Here is a 14,714-nt window from a genome sequence, read left to right as displayed (position 1 = left end):
TGTTCCCTACCTTCATCTGTGACTAAGAATACTATTTTTTTAAATCACTTATAAATCTTAGGCTATGATACACAAAAATAATTAGGACCCAACTTAGAATTTTTCTTTCAAACATGCAATTATTGTATATTGACAAATCAGATTCCTTACATTTGCAAAACTTTGCTGAGCCTCTACTCCCCTTCCTTAGTGCCACTGGCATAGCTGTGCAATGGGTATTAGGCTTTAGAAATCAAAAAATGCAGTTGCTCATATGTCCAACTTTGCCATATGCTTTATATGTTTCATATATAACTTTCTTATTTTTAAGTGTTTGTTTTGGTTCTCCTGGTTTTTGAAAATGGCATTATTTTCATGTTTAAATTTACCTATACTGTGTAATTTTTAAAAAAAGTGCCTTGATAATGAACTCAACTTCTGTTTCCGATAAAATATATTTTCGTAGTTTAAAATAAATTATTTTCTAAAAGTCAAAATTTCATCAGTTTTGCACAAGATAATATTCTTGATTGCATTCAGAGGTCCTTTCTGTCCTTCTGTTATACAAGCTGGGAATCTACAAGACATTAGGTTTTGCCTTTTCATTACCCCACTTTCCCTCACTTCCCTTAAAATCTCCTGCTCCTTTAAAATGACTTAGTTTTAGACATTTTATCTCCTAATTATCTCTTGAATATATTGACTTTATCTCCATCACTGACATCTTATTCTATAATACTGGTATCCTTGTTCTGAGCTACTGAAAAAAACCTCCTGCCTTTCCCCATATGTATTCTTACTTCCTTCCAATCTATTCATCACACTGCATCCAGAAAGCCAATCAGATCATGTTACCTACATTCTTAGATCAATTTACTTGTTTACTTTTCCTCAGATAAAGACTTCATGGCTTAGGGCAGCCTACCATGATCTAGCTCCTGCTACCTGCCCAAACACATCTAGCCTCCCCTAACCTTTGCTCTCTGCATTCCAACCCTTCTAGACATTTTTCTCAGTCCCTTAAATCTGATGCCATGTCCATTCCTGTGACATTGCCTGAGCACATTTTGTTCCTCTGGCCTGGAATGCCCCTATGAGAACTCTTTGCACAGTTAATTCCTTCTCATCTTTTACATCTCACCATCAATGCCTTGTCCAAGGAAAGTCCCCAATTCTAGCAGGTCTCTCTACTATAATCTGACATACACTATTACATTCCATTCATATGAGTAACCTGAGTTTGCCATTATATATGTATTTAGTGATTCTTTGCATATTATCAAATTGCCCTATCAGATAATAAACTATGTGAGGGTAGGAATTGCATCTGATTTTGCATTCTATTTTATATCTCTGGCCTGTGGACCAGAGTAGTCACTTAAGGAACTGTTGCTACATTACTTAATTAATGACAACAAAAGTAACAACATTAATAAGGCAAAATTAAATTGTTAACTAATTTATTACTTGCCTGGGTTTCATATGTTCTTGTTTTTCAAAAGGATGCCATAATTATTATAAGAAGGATGCCCCTGATGTCACTCTGGAGACCTTTTATCTTCTTCAAATAAATATGATATTTCAAATCTATCAATACTCATAGGATGTGCTGTGCTATTCACAGCAAACTTCACTATATTAAATACAATAGTTAATTCAGATAGTTCCCCTTAATTTGAATTCCCTTGCTAGCCTTAAACTCTAAAAGTCAATCCTTTTGTATAAGGTTTCCTGTAAATAAGGCAGATATATTCTCTTCTGCCTTCATTATATACACATAATCTCTAGCCAGGAATCACTTGCCATTCATTTCTTCTGACCCTGGTCTGTGTGATGCTGGGAGAAATTCAACAGATCTACAGCACTCTAAATTTATATTAGCCATTTATAATTCCTCAAGGATGACATAACTCTTCCTCCATTATGTATCTCTTGGCCCACAATCTGCACAACTACTGGAAACATTCATCTCTCCTTGTAACCGTTCTTTATTTCACCACTTCTAACATTCCATTTACGTTAATAACTAAATCTTTCCTTAAAAAATGATAGAATTAGCTAAACATCCCCATGTCTTTCGTTTGATTTGGCATGGTCTTATATTTAACCTATACTCACACCCACAACTTTTATTACAATTCACAAAATCCATCACTCCTTCCTCAAAAGCTCATTTGTGTATTCACTCTCAGTTTATTATTTCATCCTTTTTTATGGCACTCTGGTTCACACACTGATGGTAATGATAATACTACTACTAATAGTAATGATTATTCTGAACACTTCTCACAACTTATCACAATTCTGAAAAATGATTTAGAACTATAATTTTATCTAGTCCTCACAAAATACTGTGATTATCTTCTTTTCAGAGATGGCCATCTTCTTTTCAGAGTTGAGAAAACAGAGGTTTTGATTTTAAATAACTTAACCAAAATCATGAACTAAATAAATGATAGGGGTAGCTCCCAACCCACTTCTGGTTGTCTTCAAGCAGGCAACTTGAGTCTACTCTCATTTCCTTAACTCCTTAACTTTTCCACTGACTATTTTCTTATTATTGATAAAGTAGATAAATATATGCACCACATAATAATAATAATGAGGCAACGCATTCAATCTTATTAGTACTTCCACCTATGGCTCATTTTTCTATGGGTTCCATGCCCTGCTTGAGGTGATTTACATGTCCCTACTCCACTCCTCTATAGTCCAATTTTTTTTCTTTTTGAATCAATTTAGAATTAATCTAAAGGTATAAATACCCAGCAGGTAAAATCCCAGTCTCTTTATTTCTTTGTCTTTCGGATTTCAGTATTCTCGATATTTTACAACATCCCACAAAAGGGAACTCGTTTATGTCTTGTTCTGTTTGATGGCATGCCTCTGGAGATACACACACACACACACACACACACACACACACACACACAAACAGAAAACCTCATGGACTATTTTTCTCTCTTATTAGATGCTTTCAGAACTTATACCCATTATAATTCTCCATTAAGACTTGAGTCCAGGCTTCTGTTTTCTCTCAACACTACATCACGTGGTAATCCAAAAATATGCTTTTAAACGTCACTCTTATTTTAAATGACTCCCAGACTTACAATTCTGGCACTGATTATTTTCTCTGCAATTATACACACATACATGCTAGAAATTGTAAATAAGTATTTGAAGAGTATTTTTCCTAAAATTTCAAACTGCTATTGCCTAATTCAGTTATAGTTAGTGCATTGACTTCACTGTGTTTTAGATCTAGCTCTTCCCCCCAATTTCGACAACTGTCCCCAAATAGATGCATAGTTAAAATCACTTCTTCTCTGTAATCTTTGCATCCAGTAACTAATAGTTTTCATTAGAATCAGTTTCCCTATCAAAACTTTCTATCAATGAAATTAAGTTGGAGAAGGTTTTAGCCCCTTTCTTCTTACCTGCTTTCCAGACCCACCTCCTAGAGTTTCTAATCTAACTGATTAATATAGGGATGCTAATTAGGACATTTCTCCATTCTAGGAAGCAGGGTTGATGGGTAGGTAGACCAACGGCTTGTCTTCCACAGGTCACATCTTGTCTTTCTTTTAATGCAAGTGTAAACCTGCTGATAACTGCATAACATTTTTATAAGATAAGCTGCTCAGCAGAGGTAAGATCTAAAATTTATATTTGAAAAGAGGAAGAAGTAAAGGCTAGATATAACATTTTGCCCAATATTTTCATCAGTTTTTATTAAACCTCTGAGTGGATATCTATAACTCCTTTCACTGAACACTCTTATTACCCACTTTATGTTACTGTCCCTAAGCAGACAGCTCCTTCAAAAGTATAATGCTAACAATACAGTGCCTACCCCTTAGTTATTCTAAATAGCTAATTTTGGCTAATAGAAAATGGAATGAACATGCTGGAGTTGTTGTCCTTGGCTGGGATAACTGAAAGAGAATGGGGAAGCAAGGCATTCCCTTTTCCCTTCTCTAGTTATGATATCACTAATTACCAACAAAACTCAGGCCTGAATCCTGGCTCTTACAAAGGCTAATGTCAATAATTTTTCATCTGTCTCACCTAATTAATTTCTTATCGGTTTCAATGTTTTTTGATATTCTGATCTTTATTTCAATAACTTACTTATTCTTCATAAATCTAAGGTTTTTATCCACTTTAAAATCTACCATTCAATATATTATCTTCACAGAAATATTAACTTATCTAATTAGTATATTCTCAATTTGTATACAAAGCAATTTATGTCTATTTTCTCTGTATGCATTATTTAGTGTATTGTGCAAAATATGTGTTCCCTATATTTTTTAATTAATTTGTATTAAAGGAACTGAATCTATTTTCTATCTTCTCCTAGTAGACAGTACACTATAAAATATATTTTCTCAGCATATTAAAAGTGCTTTTTCTGTCACCTAAAAGTTCTATCCACAGGTGGCATGGCCCATTCCAACATTCTAACTCTTTCTGAAAGGTAATGGATTACAGAAAACATTTTTTTTTAATTTGCTACAGTTTGAATGTGTCACCAAAAAAACATCTTTTGGAAACTTAATTCCCAATGCCACAGTGTGGGGGAGTAGGGCCTAATGAAAGCCGATTAGGCCATGAGGGCAAAATGAAATTAATTAATGCCGTTATTGCATTAGTGGGTTCATTAAAACACAGGGAATTTGTTTTCTTTTTACTCTCTCTCTCTCTCTCTCTCTCTCTCTCTCTAGCCCTGTCTTTCTCCATCTACCATGGGATGATGTGCCAAGAAGTTATTTACCAGATGTGGCCCCACTATCTTGGACTTTCCATCCACCAGCACCATGAGCCAATATATTTTTGTTCATTATAAATTACCCAGTCTGTGGTATTCTGTTATAACTGCACAAAATGGTCTCAAACAGAAATATTGGAATAATATCACAGAATAATTAGAGAAAATGCATAGACAATGAAAGCAAATCAACTTGATAAAACTGAAGTCTTAGTGATAGAGGAGTATTTTTGAATATAAGCTTAAGCTTAATTTTATATATCAATACTTACCAGTATACAAAAATATTCAACTTATATTTTTGTGTATCAGAGCCAATACTTTTTATCTACATTTACTGAAACAGTTTGTGTTTTAATCTTGTAGGAAGAGAGAATCATTTTTCAAAAATACAATCATATCAAAAGCAGGAAAAAAAATAGAGAAGAAATCTTAACAAAGAAACCTAAACATAATGAGTGGAATAGTCCATAGTCATGTAAATATAAACTGAGTATATACCCAAAGGACTATAAATCATGCTGCCATAAAGACACATGCACACGTATGTTTATTGCGGCACTATTCACAATAGCAAAGACTTGGAACCAACCCAAATGTCCAACAATGATAGACTGGATTAAGAAAATGTGGCACATATACACCATGGAATACTATGCAGCCATAAAAAATGATGAGTTCATGTTCTTTGCAGGGACATGGATGAAACTGGAAATCATCATTCTCAGTAAACTATCACAAGGACAAAAAACCAAACACCACATGTTCTCACTCATAGATGGGAACTGAACAATGAGAACACATGGACACAGGAAGGGGAACATGACACTCTGGGGACTGTTGTGGGGTGGGGGGAGGGGGGAGGGATAGCATTAGGAGATATACCTAATGCTAAATGACGAGTTAATGGGTGCAGCACACCAGCATGGCACATGTATACATATGTAACTAACCTGCACATTGTGGACATGTACCCTAAAACTTAAAGTATAATAAACCCCCCCAAAAAATGTTAAAATCCAATAGATATTAGATGAAATAATTAGTGAGATGTTCCCCGTCTCACTCACTGGCGTTCGGAGCTCAGATTACATGAGAAGGGCAGCTACTTTCTATGAGTCTTATTTACAGACTATGGAAATGCTTGAAATTGAATTTGTATTACAAGAGGTGTAAAAAGTTCACACTTTTCTAATGTAAAGCAGCAAGGTATAGCTTCAATAAAAAACTCACAACTTTTTTTTTTTTAAAAAAGCAAAATGAAAAGCCTTTTACATTAATAATATCCAACTCCCTCACAGGTATTACGGTTTCATAAAGTGTGGGAAAATGTCATCTCATTTAATTGAATTTGAAATTTTCTCTATTATACATATACGAGCCAGGGTATTTACATGCCAGACACATATGCAGAGAGAATACGGTGGTGTATGAAAAGCTAATATTATTGAATAAAAAGTTATAACGTGTACAGGGTAGCAGCATAATATATTTTCTCCTAGACATTACTTACAGGAGCGCCTTTCTCTCCAGCTGGACCAGGAGGACCCTGAGGTCCCGGGCGCCCTGGTAAACCAATTGGGCCAGCTGTACCTGCTGACCCACGTTCTCCTGGTGAGCCCTAGTACACAGGAAAAGAAGTATTTTGTTATTAAAGAAAGTAATACTGGCTTAAGAATCACTTATTTAACAATAGCTTCTTACAGTCTAGTAAATTATGTTAAAGAAACATTTAGAGTTTAGATAATTTTAAGATCCCAAAGAGAAACAGTTGAATCCACTATTTGAGAGACTAATTTCCAGCCCCAATATTAAGCATAGATGTTGATGTTAGAAAATATTGATGAGATGAAAAAATACTTCAAAATTAGATGTATTTAATATTTATTTAATGTTATCTGTTTCCATTTAAGTGTTCATAATTGTGCACAATGCTTTATAAAAAATATATCTAATAACCTCCTACATAAATTTCTCCCTGTATTATAATGAATTGGCAGAATACAATCCCTAAACTAGTGTTTCTTGAAGTTATTTCTAGGCTTTTTTTCAAATGTGCTGAACCAAGGTTTCAAAATAAAAAAAATGGGTTCAGAAATTCTTTGCATTAGGATACACACAAAATTTTTTACAAAATAACATTTGATAATCACTATCCTAAAGTTTGGATGTTTTCCCAAAGGATAAGCTATTAAATTCAACTTAGAGTTCTATAGGACCACTGGGTCTTATGAACACTGATGAGATCATTTGAATCTGATTAGGTTTTTAAATTTTTTTTAACTGAGTTTCAAAAAAGATGTAATGCTTTTAACTAGTTTGCTTTTTTAAAAAACCTCATATATATAGATTTTAGAAAATAATCACACAGATACTGCTTTTATAGTAATTATCTGTACCAACAATTTAAGAAAACATTATTAAAACAAGAATAAAAGAAATGCAAACATACATACTAAGTATTGTAAAGCTCAAGTATAATCTATTTCTACTTCCAATTTTAGTTACTAAAAGATAACAAAAAATTGTCTTTGGATTCTCAGAGGGGTGATTAAATTACAATTTATCTTTTTATTTTATGTTTAAACTAAATGTAAAATATTAGAAAATATAATTGTTAGTATTTTTTCTTAATAATTAACATACTTAGATAATAACATCATCATTTCAAAACTCAGAGAGAAAATTATTTATAAAAGCTGGAAAATATATTACTTTATGTTTTCTACTATTATACTACAATATATTAGAAATCATTTTATTATACAAATTTACATTATTGACTTTGTTCTAATTTGTATTTTTATTAACCAAGAAACTAATTACATGTGATAAAAATGGTAACTATACCAACAACTTGTATTAACATAATGCTTTACAATTCACAAATCAGTTTAACTTTCATCTTATTTTATTCTCACAACAATTCCAGGTAGTTTATAGAGCTGTTGTAGCATCTGTTTTAAAAATGAAGAATCTCTGGTTCAAAGAAGTTAACCGTCCTTCCTGTAATCATATAACTAGTTAAGAGAACCCTGAGCTTGGACTCTACTCTGATTTCTTGACAAAGCCACCCATTGGTTCTTTCTAATGAGGACATCGATGTTTGTAATTATTGGGTATCTTAAAGTTAGGTGATAGAAATAATTTGGAGAGACATTGCCAAAAATATAGTTAAGGAAATTGTGAAATTTGAGCTTTATATAAACAAAAGTGGCATTTTTGAGCTGTGAGTAAGTATATATTCAAAAACTAATCTAGGGAATATTCTTATATTGCATAATAAATGAGTTGTATGTAAACTCTATTTTTACCAATGAAGTATTCCAAATACTAAAGAGGAGGCTATAGTTATAAGAGAAAATTGCAGTTAGTACTTTTTAGATAATAAATATATACTCTTTCATCAATGTATTTTTTAATTTAATAATATTAAAATATTTTATGAATAAAATAGTCAACCACAAGTTGTATTACTGTTAACCAGGTAACAGACTCCTGTTGAATGATTATAGAAGTCAGTGCAGTAGAAAAAATAATAGAATCCTCCTACTGTTGCACATTCAAAATGAGCAACCCTAAGAGTAAAAAGAACACAAATATTTGCCTCTAATTCTTTGAGAGGGAGGTCAGGAAGGAAGAAAAAAGTATAGGAGATGGATAAGAAGAAGAGCAAGAAGAGCAAGGTCTATGAATTGAGAGGAATGCAAAGGTGTCCCTTGAATTACTAAAAAGAGAGGAAAGAAAAAAGTCAGCAATAAAAGTGCTCCTTTTTTGGTAACAGAAACACATCAACAGAAGACAACACATGATGCAACTAGGGTTATTCTATTCAAGTTAAAATTAATACCACTAAACATAAATCTCCACTAATCTGAAACACTGATTTATTGAGGATCAATGTACATATAAGGTGACTATATTACAATTTTGTTTAGTATTTCACTTCTAACACTCACAAAATGATTGCTATCCATTAGTTTTATCAAATCTAGAATAAGCATTCAATTTAACTTCTTCAGTATTTTATTTGTAATTGGCTATACAAAAAGAGGTGCGATTTTAATTTGTCGGGCCATAAAATTTTTCTCTCTTTAATCCTGTTTAAACCCTAACTGTTCAAATAATACCCTAGGAAGATATCACATTAGGCTATGGCGAAGTTGATGGGTACTAGACTAGAATGAAAAAAGGGGAGAATCAACAAAAGTTTGAAGTCCATTTTAAGAGAATTAACTGACTTACAATTATTATACCTACTAATTAACAATTATTGTGCTAAGTGCTTTGCATATGCAATATAATTTTATTGCCGTATGACTTGTATATTTTTAAGTTAAAAACCATGGACTCAAGTTCTGTGTGCCCTAATTCACTACCAAGTATTTTCTACAATGCTTAGCAGTTTATAAATGGTGAAAACAAAATTTCCTTGACTCATTGTACCCATACAACTCATGGGTACAATGAATTGTGCTAAATTTTAATAAATGGAAGAAATATAGCCACTTAAGAGCCACTTCTACCAGAACAAGCTCATTTTGGTTGAACATTGTGTAAAACAAACAAAGAAAAAACTTAAAGGAATTGATGAAAATGCTTGTTTCCTTTATCCAAATAATCATTCTCCATCATTCATTTAGTTCATTTGACCTTTGCTACACAATTCATTAGAATCTCTGCTCTTGGCCGGGCACTGTGTCTCATGCCTGTAATCTCAGCACTTTGGGAGGCCAAGGTGCGCAGATTGCTTGAGGCCAGGAGTTCAAGACCTGGACAACATGGTGAAACCCCCTCTCTAATAAAAATACAAAAATTATCTGGGTGTAGTGGCATGCACCTGTAGTCAGCTACTCAGGACAGGAGGGTCACCTGAGCCCAGGGAGGTCAAGGCTGCAGTGAGCTGTGATTATACTGCTGCACTCCAGCCTAGGTGACAGAGCAGGACTCTGTCTCGAAAGAAAAAAAAAAATCTCTGCTCTTTGTCATATTGTTTATAAGTTTATTTGAAATTTTCAACAACAAAGGACTGTTTTCAGTTTTGGTAATTTTTCAACACATTTCACTGGAGACACCATGGTACTTTTTCATCTGCCTTCACTCCTTATTTCAGAGTTCACCTATGCTGAACTCTGAAATAGTGTGGGTTAATGCATCTTTTTGAGAATATATTTATCCTCAGTCATCCTAGAAAATATTCAACTCACATTCTTAGACTTTTTTTTTTTACTTTATATCTTAGCATTCTACTTTGAGCATTATTTTCTCCTAAAATATTACATCTCTCACTGTCTCTCTAACACAATATGTCCAATTTTCACTTCTGAATATTTGGTCACACTTATCTTCTGACATGGAAAGTCTTTGGTCTTTTCCTATACTACTAAAATTCCAGCCTCTTTTTTTTGACCCAGGTCAATAACCATCTGATATGGTTAGGCTTTGTGTTCCCACCCAAATCTCATCTTGCTTTATAATCTCCATAATCCTCATTATCCCCACCTGTCAAGGGAGAGATTAAGTGAAGACAATGGAATCATGAGGTCAGTTTCCCCCATGCTGTTCTCCTGACAATGAGTGAGTTCTTTTGCGATCTGATGGTTTATAAGGGGCTCTTCCCCCTTTGCTCGGCACTTCTTCCTGCTTACTTGTGAGGAAGGTGCCTTGCTTCCCCTTTGCCTTCCACCATGATTGTAAGTTTCCCGAGGCTTCCCCAGCCATGCTGTACTGTGAGTCAATTAAACCTCTTTCCTTTATAAATTATCTAGTCTCGGGCAGTTCTTTATAGCAGCACGAAAATGGACTGATATACCATCTTACCAAAAAATTGTATTTTCCTGAGAATTAGAAGCATGAAATCCTTCAAAGTATTTCTTATACACTTTCTTATAGAACCTTGGTTTTCTACCATTATTTTTGGAGTGAATTAATGCAGCACTTGGCACTACATTCTGAGTAGTAAATATCTCCATGTCTCTTAATTCATATTAACAAACAATAATATATTGACTGTATGCATTAAATAACTATAATGCATTTGTGTTTTTATTATGTATGCAAACATGTTGAACATGTTAAAAATTTAGGCGTCACGCCGGGCGTGGTGGCTCACACCTGTAATCCCAGCACTTTGGGAGGCCAAGGCGGGTGGATCACGAGGTCAGGAGATTGAGACCATCCTGGCTAACACAGTGAAACCCTGTCTCTACTAAATATAATAAATTAGCTGGGCGTGGTGGCGTCTCTACTAAAAACACAAAAAATTAGCCGGGTGTGGTGGCAGGTGGTAGGTGGTAGTCCCAGCTACTCGGGAGGCTGAGGCAGGAGAATAGCATGAACCCCGGAGGTGGAGCTTGCAGTCAGCCGATATCGCGCCACTGCACTCCAGAGCCTGGGCAATGGAGCCAGACTCCGTCTTAAAAAAATAAAATAAAATAAAATAAAATAAAATAAAATAAAAATTAGGCTTCAAATGTACACACATGTAATCAAGAGAAATTTTTCAAATTTGCAGGAAAATTGCAATTGAATGTATATTTTCCCGGTAAGAAATGGTTTCAAAATGAAAGAAAATAAATATTACCTTAACTGGATGCATTATGATTGACATGTTATATGAAAATAAGCCATGGCTTTTACTTATGAAAATAATGCTTATTAAATTTATACCGAAGTATGTTTATTATTTAAAATTAATTGAAATATTTTAATAATTATTTTAAAGTATATCAAGAAGAGACAGAATGCTGATTTGACTCTATGGCAATATGTGTAGTTTGTAGGTACTGTATACTATTTTTTTTTGAGATGGAGTCTTGCTCTGTCACCAGGCTGAAGTACAGTGGTGCGATCTTGGCTCACTGCAACCTCCACCTCCCAGGTTCAAACGATTCTCCTGCCTTAGCCTTCTGAGTAGCAGAGACTACAGGCACCCGCCACCACGTCCAGGTAATTTTTGTATTTTTAGTAGAGACAGGGTTTCACCATGTTGGCCAGGATGGTCTCGATCTCTTGACCTCGTGATCCACCTGTCTTGGCCTCCCAAAGTGCTAGTATTACAGGCGTGAGCCACCATGCCCAGCCAGATACTGTATACTATTTTTTATTTAAAAGCTTAACTGTTTTAATTTCTCCCTTGGAGCATTCATAAGCTTAAATTTCAGATTGTCATCTTGCTTGTGGAAGCTGCATTAAAATTAGTGTCGAGAATATATTACTTTTCTGTAGTTAAAATATTGCTCATGATCTTGTCACAGCTCATAAACTTTGAAACAACAGATGAAAACAAGGGGAGACTTTTGGAATGTATATCCATGCCCTAAAGTACAACTGCAATTTCTTTTTCTATTAGTTACTTCAAACACTCTCAAAGCCTAGATGTTTGTAATAACAGCATGCTCTGCTATAATTTTATTTTATATATCTATAAATGAAAAGTGAAAATCTCTGATGGTACCTACCCATTAAGCAAATGACATAGCAAACTTGCAAATCTTATTTAAATATTCTCATGCCAACTTTAAAAGAATAAGCCTATGAATCCTTTAATCTCAACAGAATCACTGGAGAAGTTATGTTTTTTAAGCAAAAATCTAAGCCCAACATGAAAAGAAGGTCCCATTTAGACATTCAACTAAAAACTCCATGTTCAACACTAATGAGAATCTATTCTCTTGGGACACTTGATTGTGAATATGAAATGTATTATGGCAGGAAGCAGCCCTTGAGAAACTCACATTGTGTATATACTTTTTTTGTTTGCATAAAGAGTAGGCATATATAGTGAGACATTTTTGTATTGCTGTATAGCTGGCTAAAGAACAAGGGACTTTATAATTGTCAGATAAATAAACTATTATATCTAAACTGAATGATTGTCTTTAAGCATAGGTAAAATAGATAATGATCAACTTCACAAAGGTAGAGGTTTTTGATTTTTCTTTTTTTTTTTCTTTTTTCATTGATCTCCAGCAGTTTGAGTAGTTACTGGCACATAGTATGCCATAAATAAGTGTGTCAATTAAGTGTATGATCTTTCCCTCTCTAGCACTGGAACCACGAGCTTTCTGATCTGGAGCAAACTCTCTATGGGCCACTTTTGTTGCCATAGATGGAGAGAAATAGTTTGTCATCAGGTTTTTGTGATGTTTACTATGATACATCTAAAGTTATTTGAACAATGCCTGTCATAATAGAGACAGAAATAGTTTGTCATCAGGTTTTTGTCATGTTTAATATAAATAAAGTTCTTTGAACAATGCCTGTCAAAAAGTATAAATGTAATAGATGTTAGAGGACTGTAAGTGAACAGTTATATATTCCAAAAATAGATATAAAATCTCAAATAATTGTAGAAGTAAAATTTTACAGAAAAGTAAACTAAGATCCAGAAAATTGTATGGCATATTTAATACATTAATAGATGAATATCAAAACAACAGGTATAAAATACCCTGTTAAAAGAAGGGTAGGGCTTTTTCCTCATAATATGGCATTGTTAATCCTAACTTTTAACTATTTGTATACTTGTCTCTCTGCAAGAAGGATAGATATTTTATACATTGAAAGTGCTTAGCTAGAAAGAACTCAAAGGAGGGACTAAAAATTATAGCAATATTATTTGCTTAATATGTGATTTAAATGACAATAAAAACATGTTTCCCAAAGGCAATCATATCTGTTTAATTTCATGAATTACAATGACCATAATATCATAAGTGTTCTGTTATTTCGGTACTAAATATTAACAACTATGGAAAACATGCCATTTTTCTCTTGTTTTGAACTGAAAAGTGAACATTTACATGTTTTTAAAAAGGAAGAATTTACCTTTCTCTACTTAGTTACCTTTCTTTACTTGTGTATTAGCTTTATCCCCTTCTGCAGCCCTTCCCCTAAATCCTGCTGCACCTTCATCTAAAACTTACAATGATAATGAAACAAGAAGCAATAGCATTGGTCTATATTCCTGGAGCAATGGGAATAGAAAGTATTTCCCTAATCCCTCACACAGATGAGAACACCAAAATAAATGTTTTATCAGTTATTTTCACTGGATGTTTCATATTCTGATGAGCATTTGTAAAGTAAATGAAAGTGATAGACAAATCACCTCATCAGCATTCAGTTAAGATGCAGCCCACTAGAGAGAAAAATAGAAGCATAAACACATAAAGCGCTTACGAACCAGAGCTATACAACTAGAGGGCAAAAGCACGTCTGCTCTGTCTTTTTAAAAAGTTGACCTTCAGCCAGGCACCTTGGCTCACGCCTGTAATCCCAACACTTTGGGAGGCTGAAGCGGGTGGATCACCTGAGGTCAGAAGCCCGAGACCAGACTGGCCAACATAGTGAAACCCCATTTCTACTAAAAATACAAAAATTATCCGGGTTGGTGGTGGGTGCCTGCAATCCCAGCTACTCAGGAGGCTGAGACAGGAGAATCACTTGAACCTAGGAGGCGGAGGTTGCAGTGAGGCGAGATTGCGTCACTGCATTCCAGCCTGGGCGACAAGAGCGAAACTTCCTCTTGAAATAAAAAAAAAAAAAAGAAGTTGACCTTCATGTCAAAACTATGAAGTACTTTCACTCTCTACATGACATACATTTTAGATTACGTGAACTAAAAATTCAGATGAACTATCAAGAATTATCAGAATTTAAAGCATAGACTCTGATGATCAAAGTCAAATCAAATACCTCAGATTTTGATCACTGGTCCCCATCACTATTGCTACATTTATCTCATCCCTAGTTGGATGTAATCATAGTCCACTAAGGTCTACCGGGGTCACAATGGAGAAAATGGGCTTTATCTTAAAATGTATAGAATCTGACTTGGCATGTCGGTACATGACATCCTTTTAAACCTTGGTTATTCCCTTGCTTGAAGAATAAGTAAAAGCCAAGGAAAAGAAGGTTCTCAGAAATAGGATGAAGAAAAAAAAGTAAGAGGAATAGG

At 34.2% G+C, this 14,714-nt stretch overlaps 1 protein-coding gene across 3 annotated transcripts in view; it reads right to left on the bottom strand.

The window, feature by feature from the left end:
* The window catches only part of COL11A1 (collagen type XI alpha 1 chain), a 233,700-nt gene that overhangs the window by 65,551 nt on the left and 153,435 nt on the right, over nt 1–14,714 (bottom strand). For all 3 annotated transcript variants that reach the window (XR_008626073.2, XM_034932204.3, XM_003808494.7), the window contains exon 42: nt 6,267–6,374. Coding sequence is in view for 2 of the 3 variants with exons in the window: in XM_034932204.3 (XP_034788095.3) it covers nt 6,267–6,374 (108 nt within the window). In the remaining variant the exon portion in view is untranslated. The remainder of the gene's footprint in view (nt 1–6,266; nt 6,375–14,714) is intronic.

This window comes from Pan paniscus, chromosome 1, assembly GCF_029289425.2.
Source record: "Pan paniscus chromosome 1, NHGRI_mPanPan1-v2.0_pri, whole genome shotgun sequence".
NCBI classification, from domain to species: Eukaryota; Metazoa; Chordata; class Mammalia; order Primates; family Hominidae; genus Pan; species Pan paniscus.
This window is presented reverse-complemented; position numbering and strand designations above follow the sequence as displayed.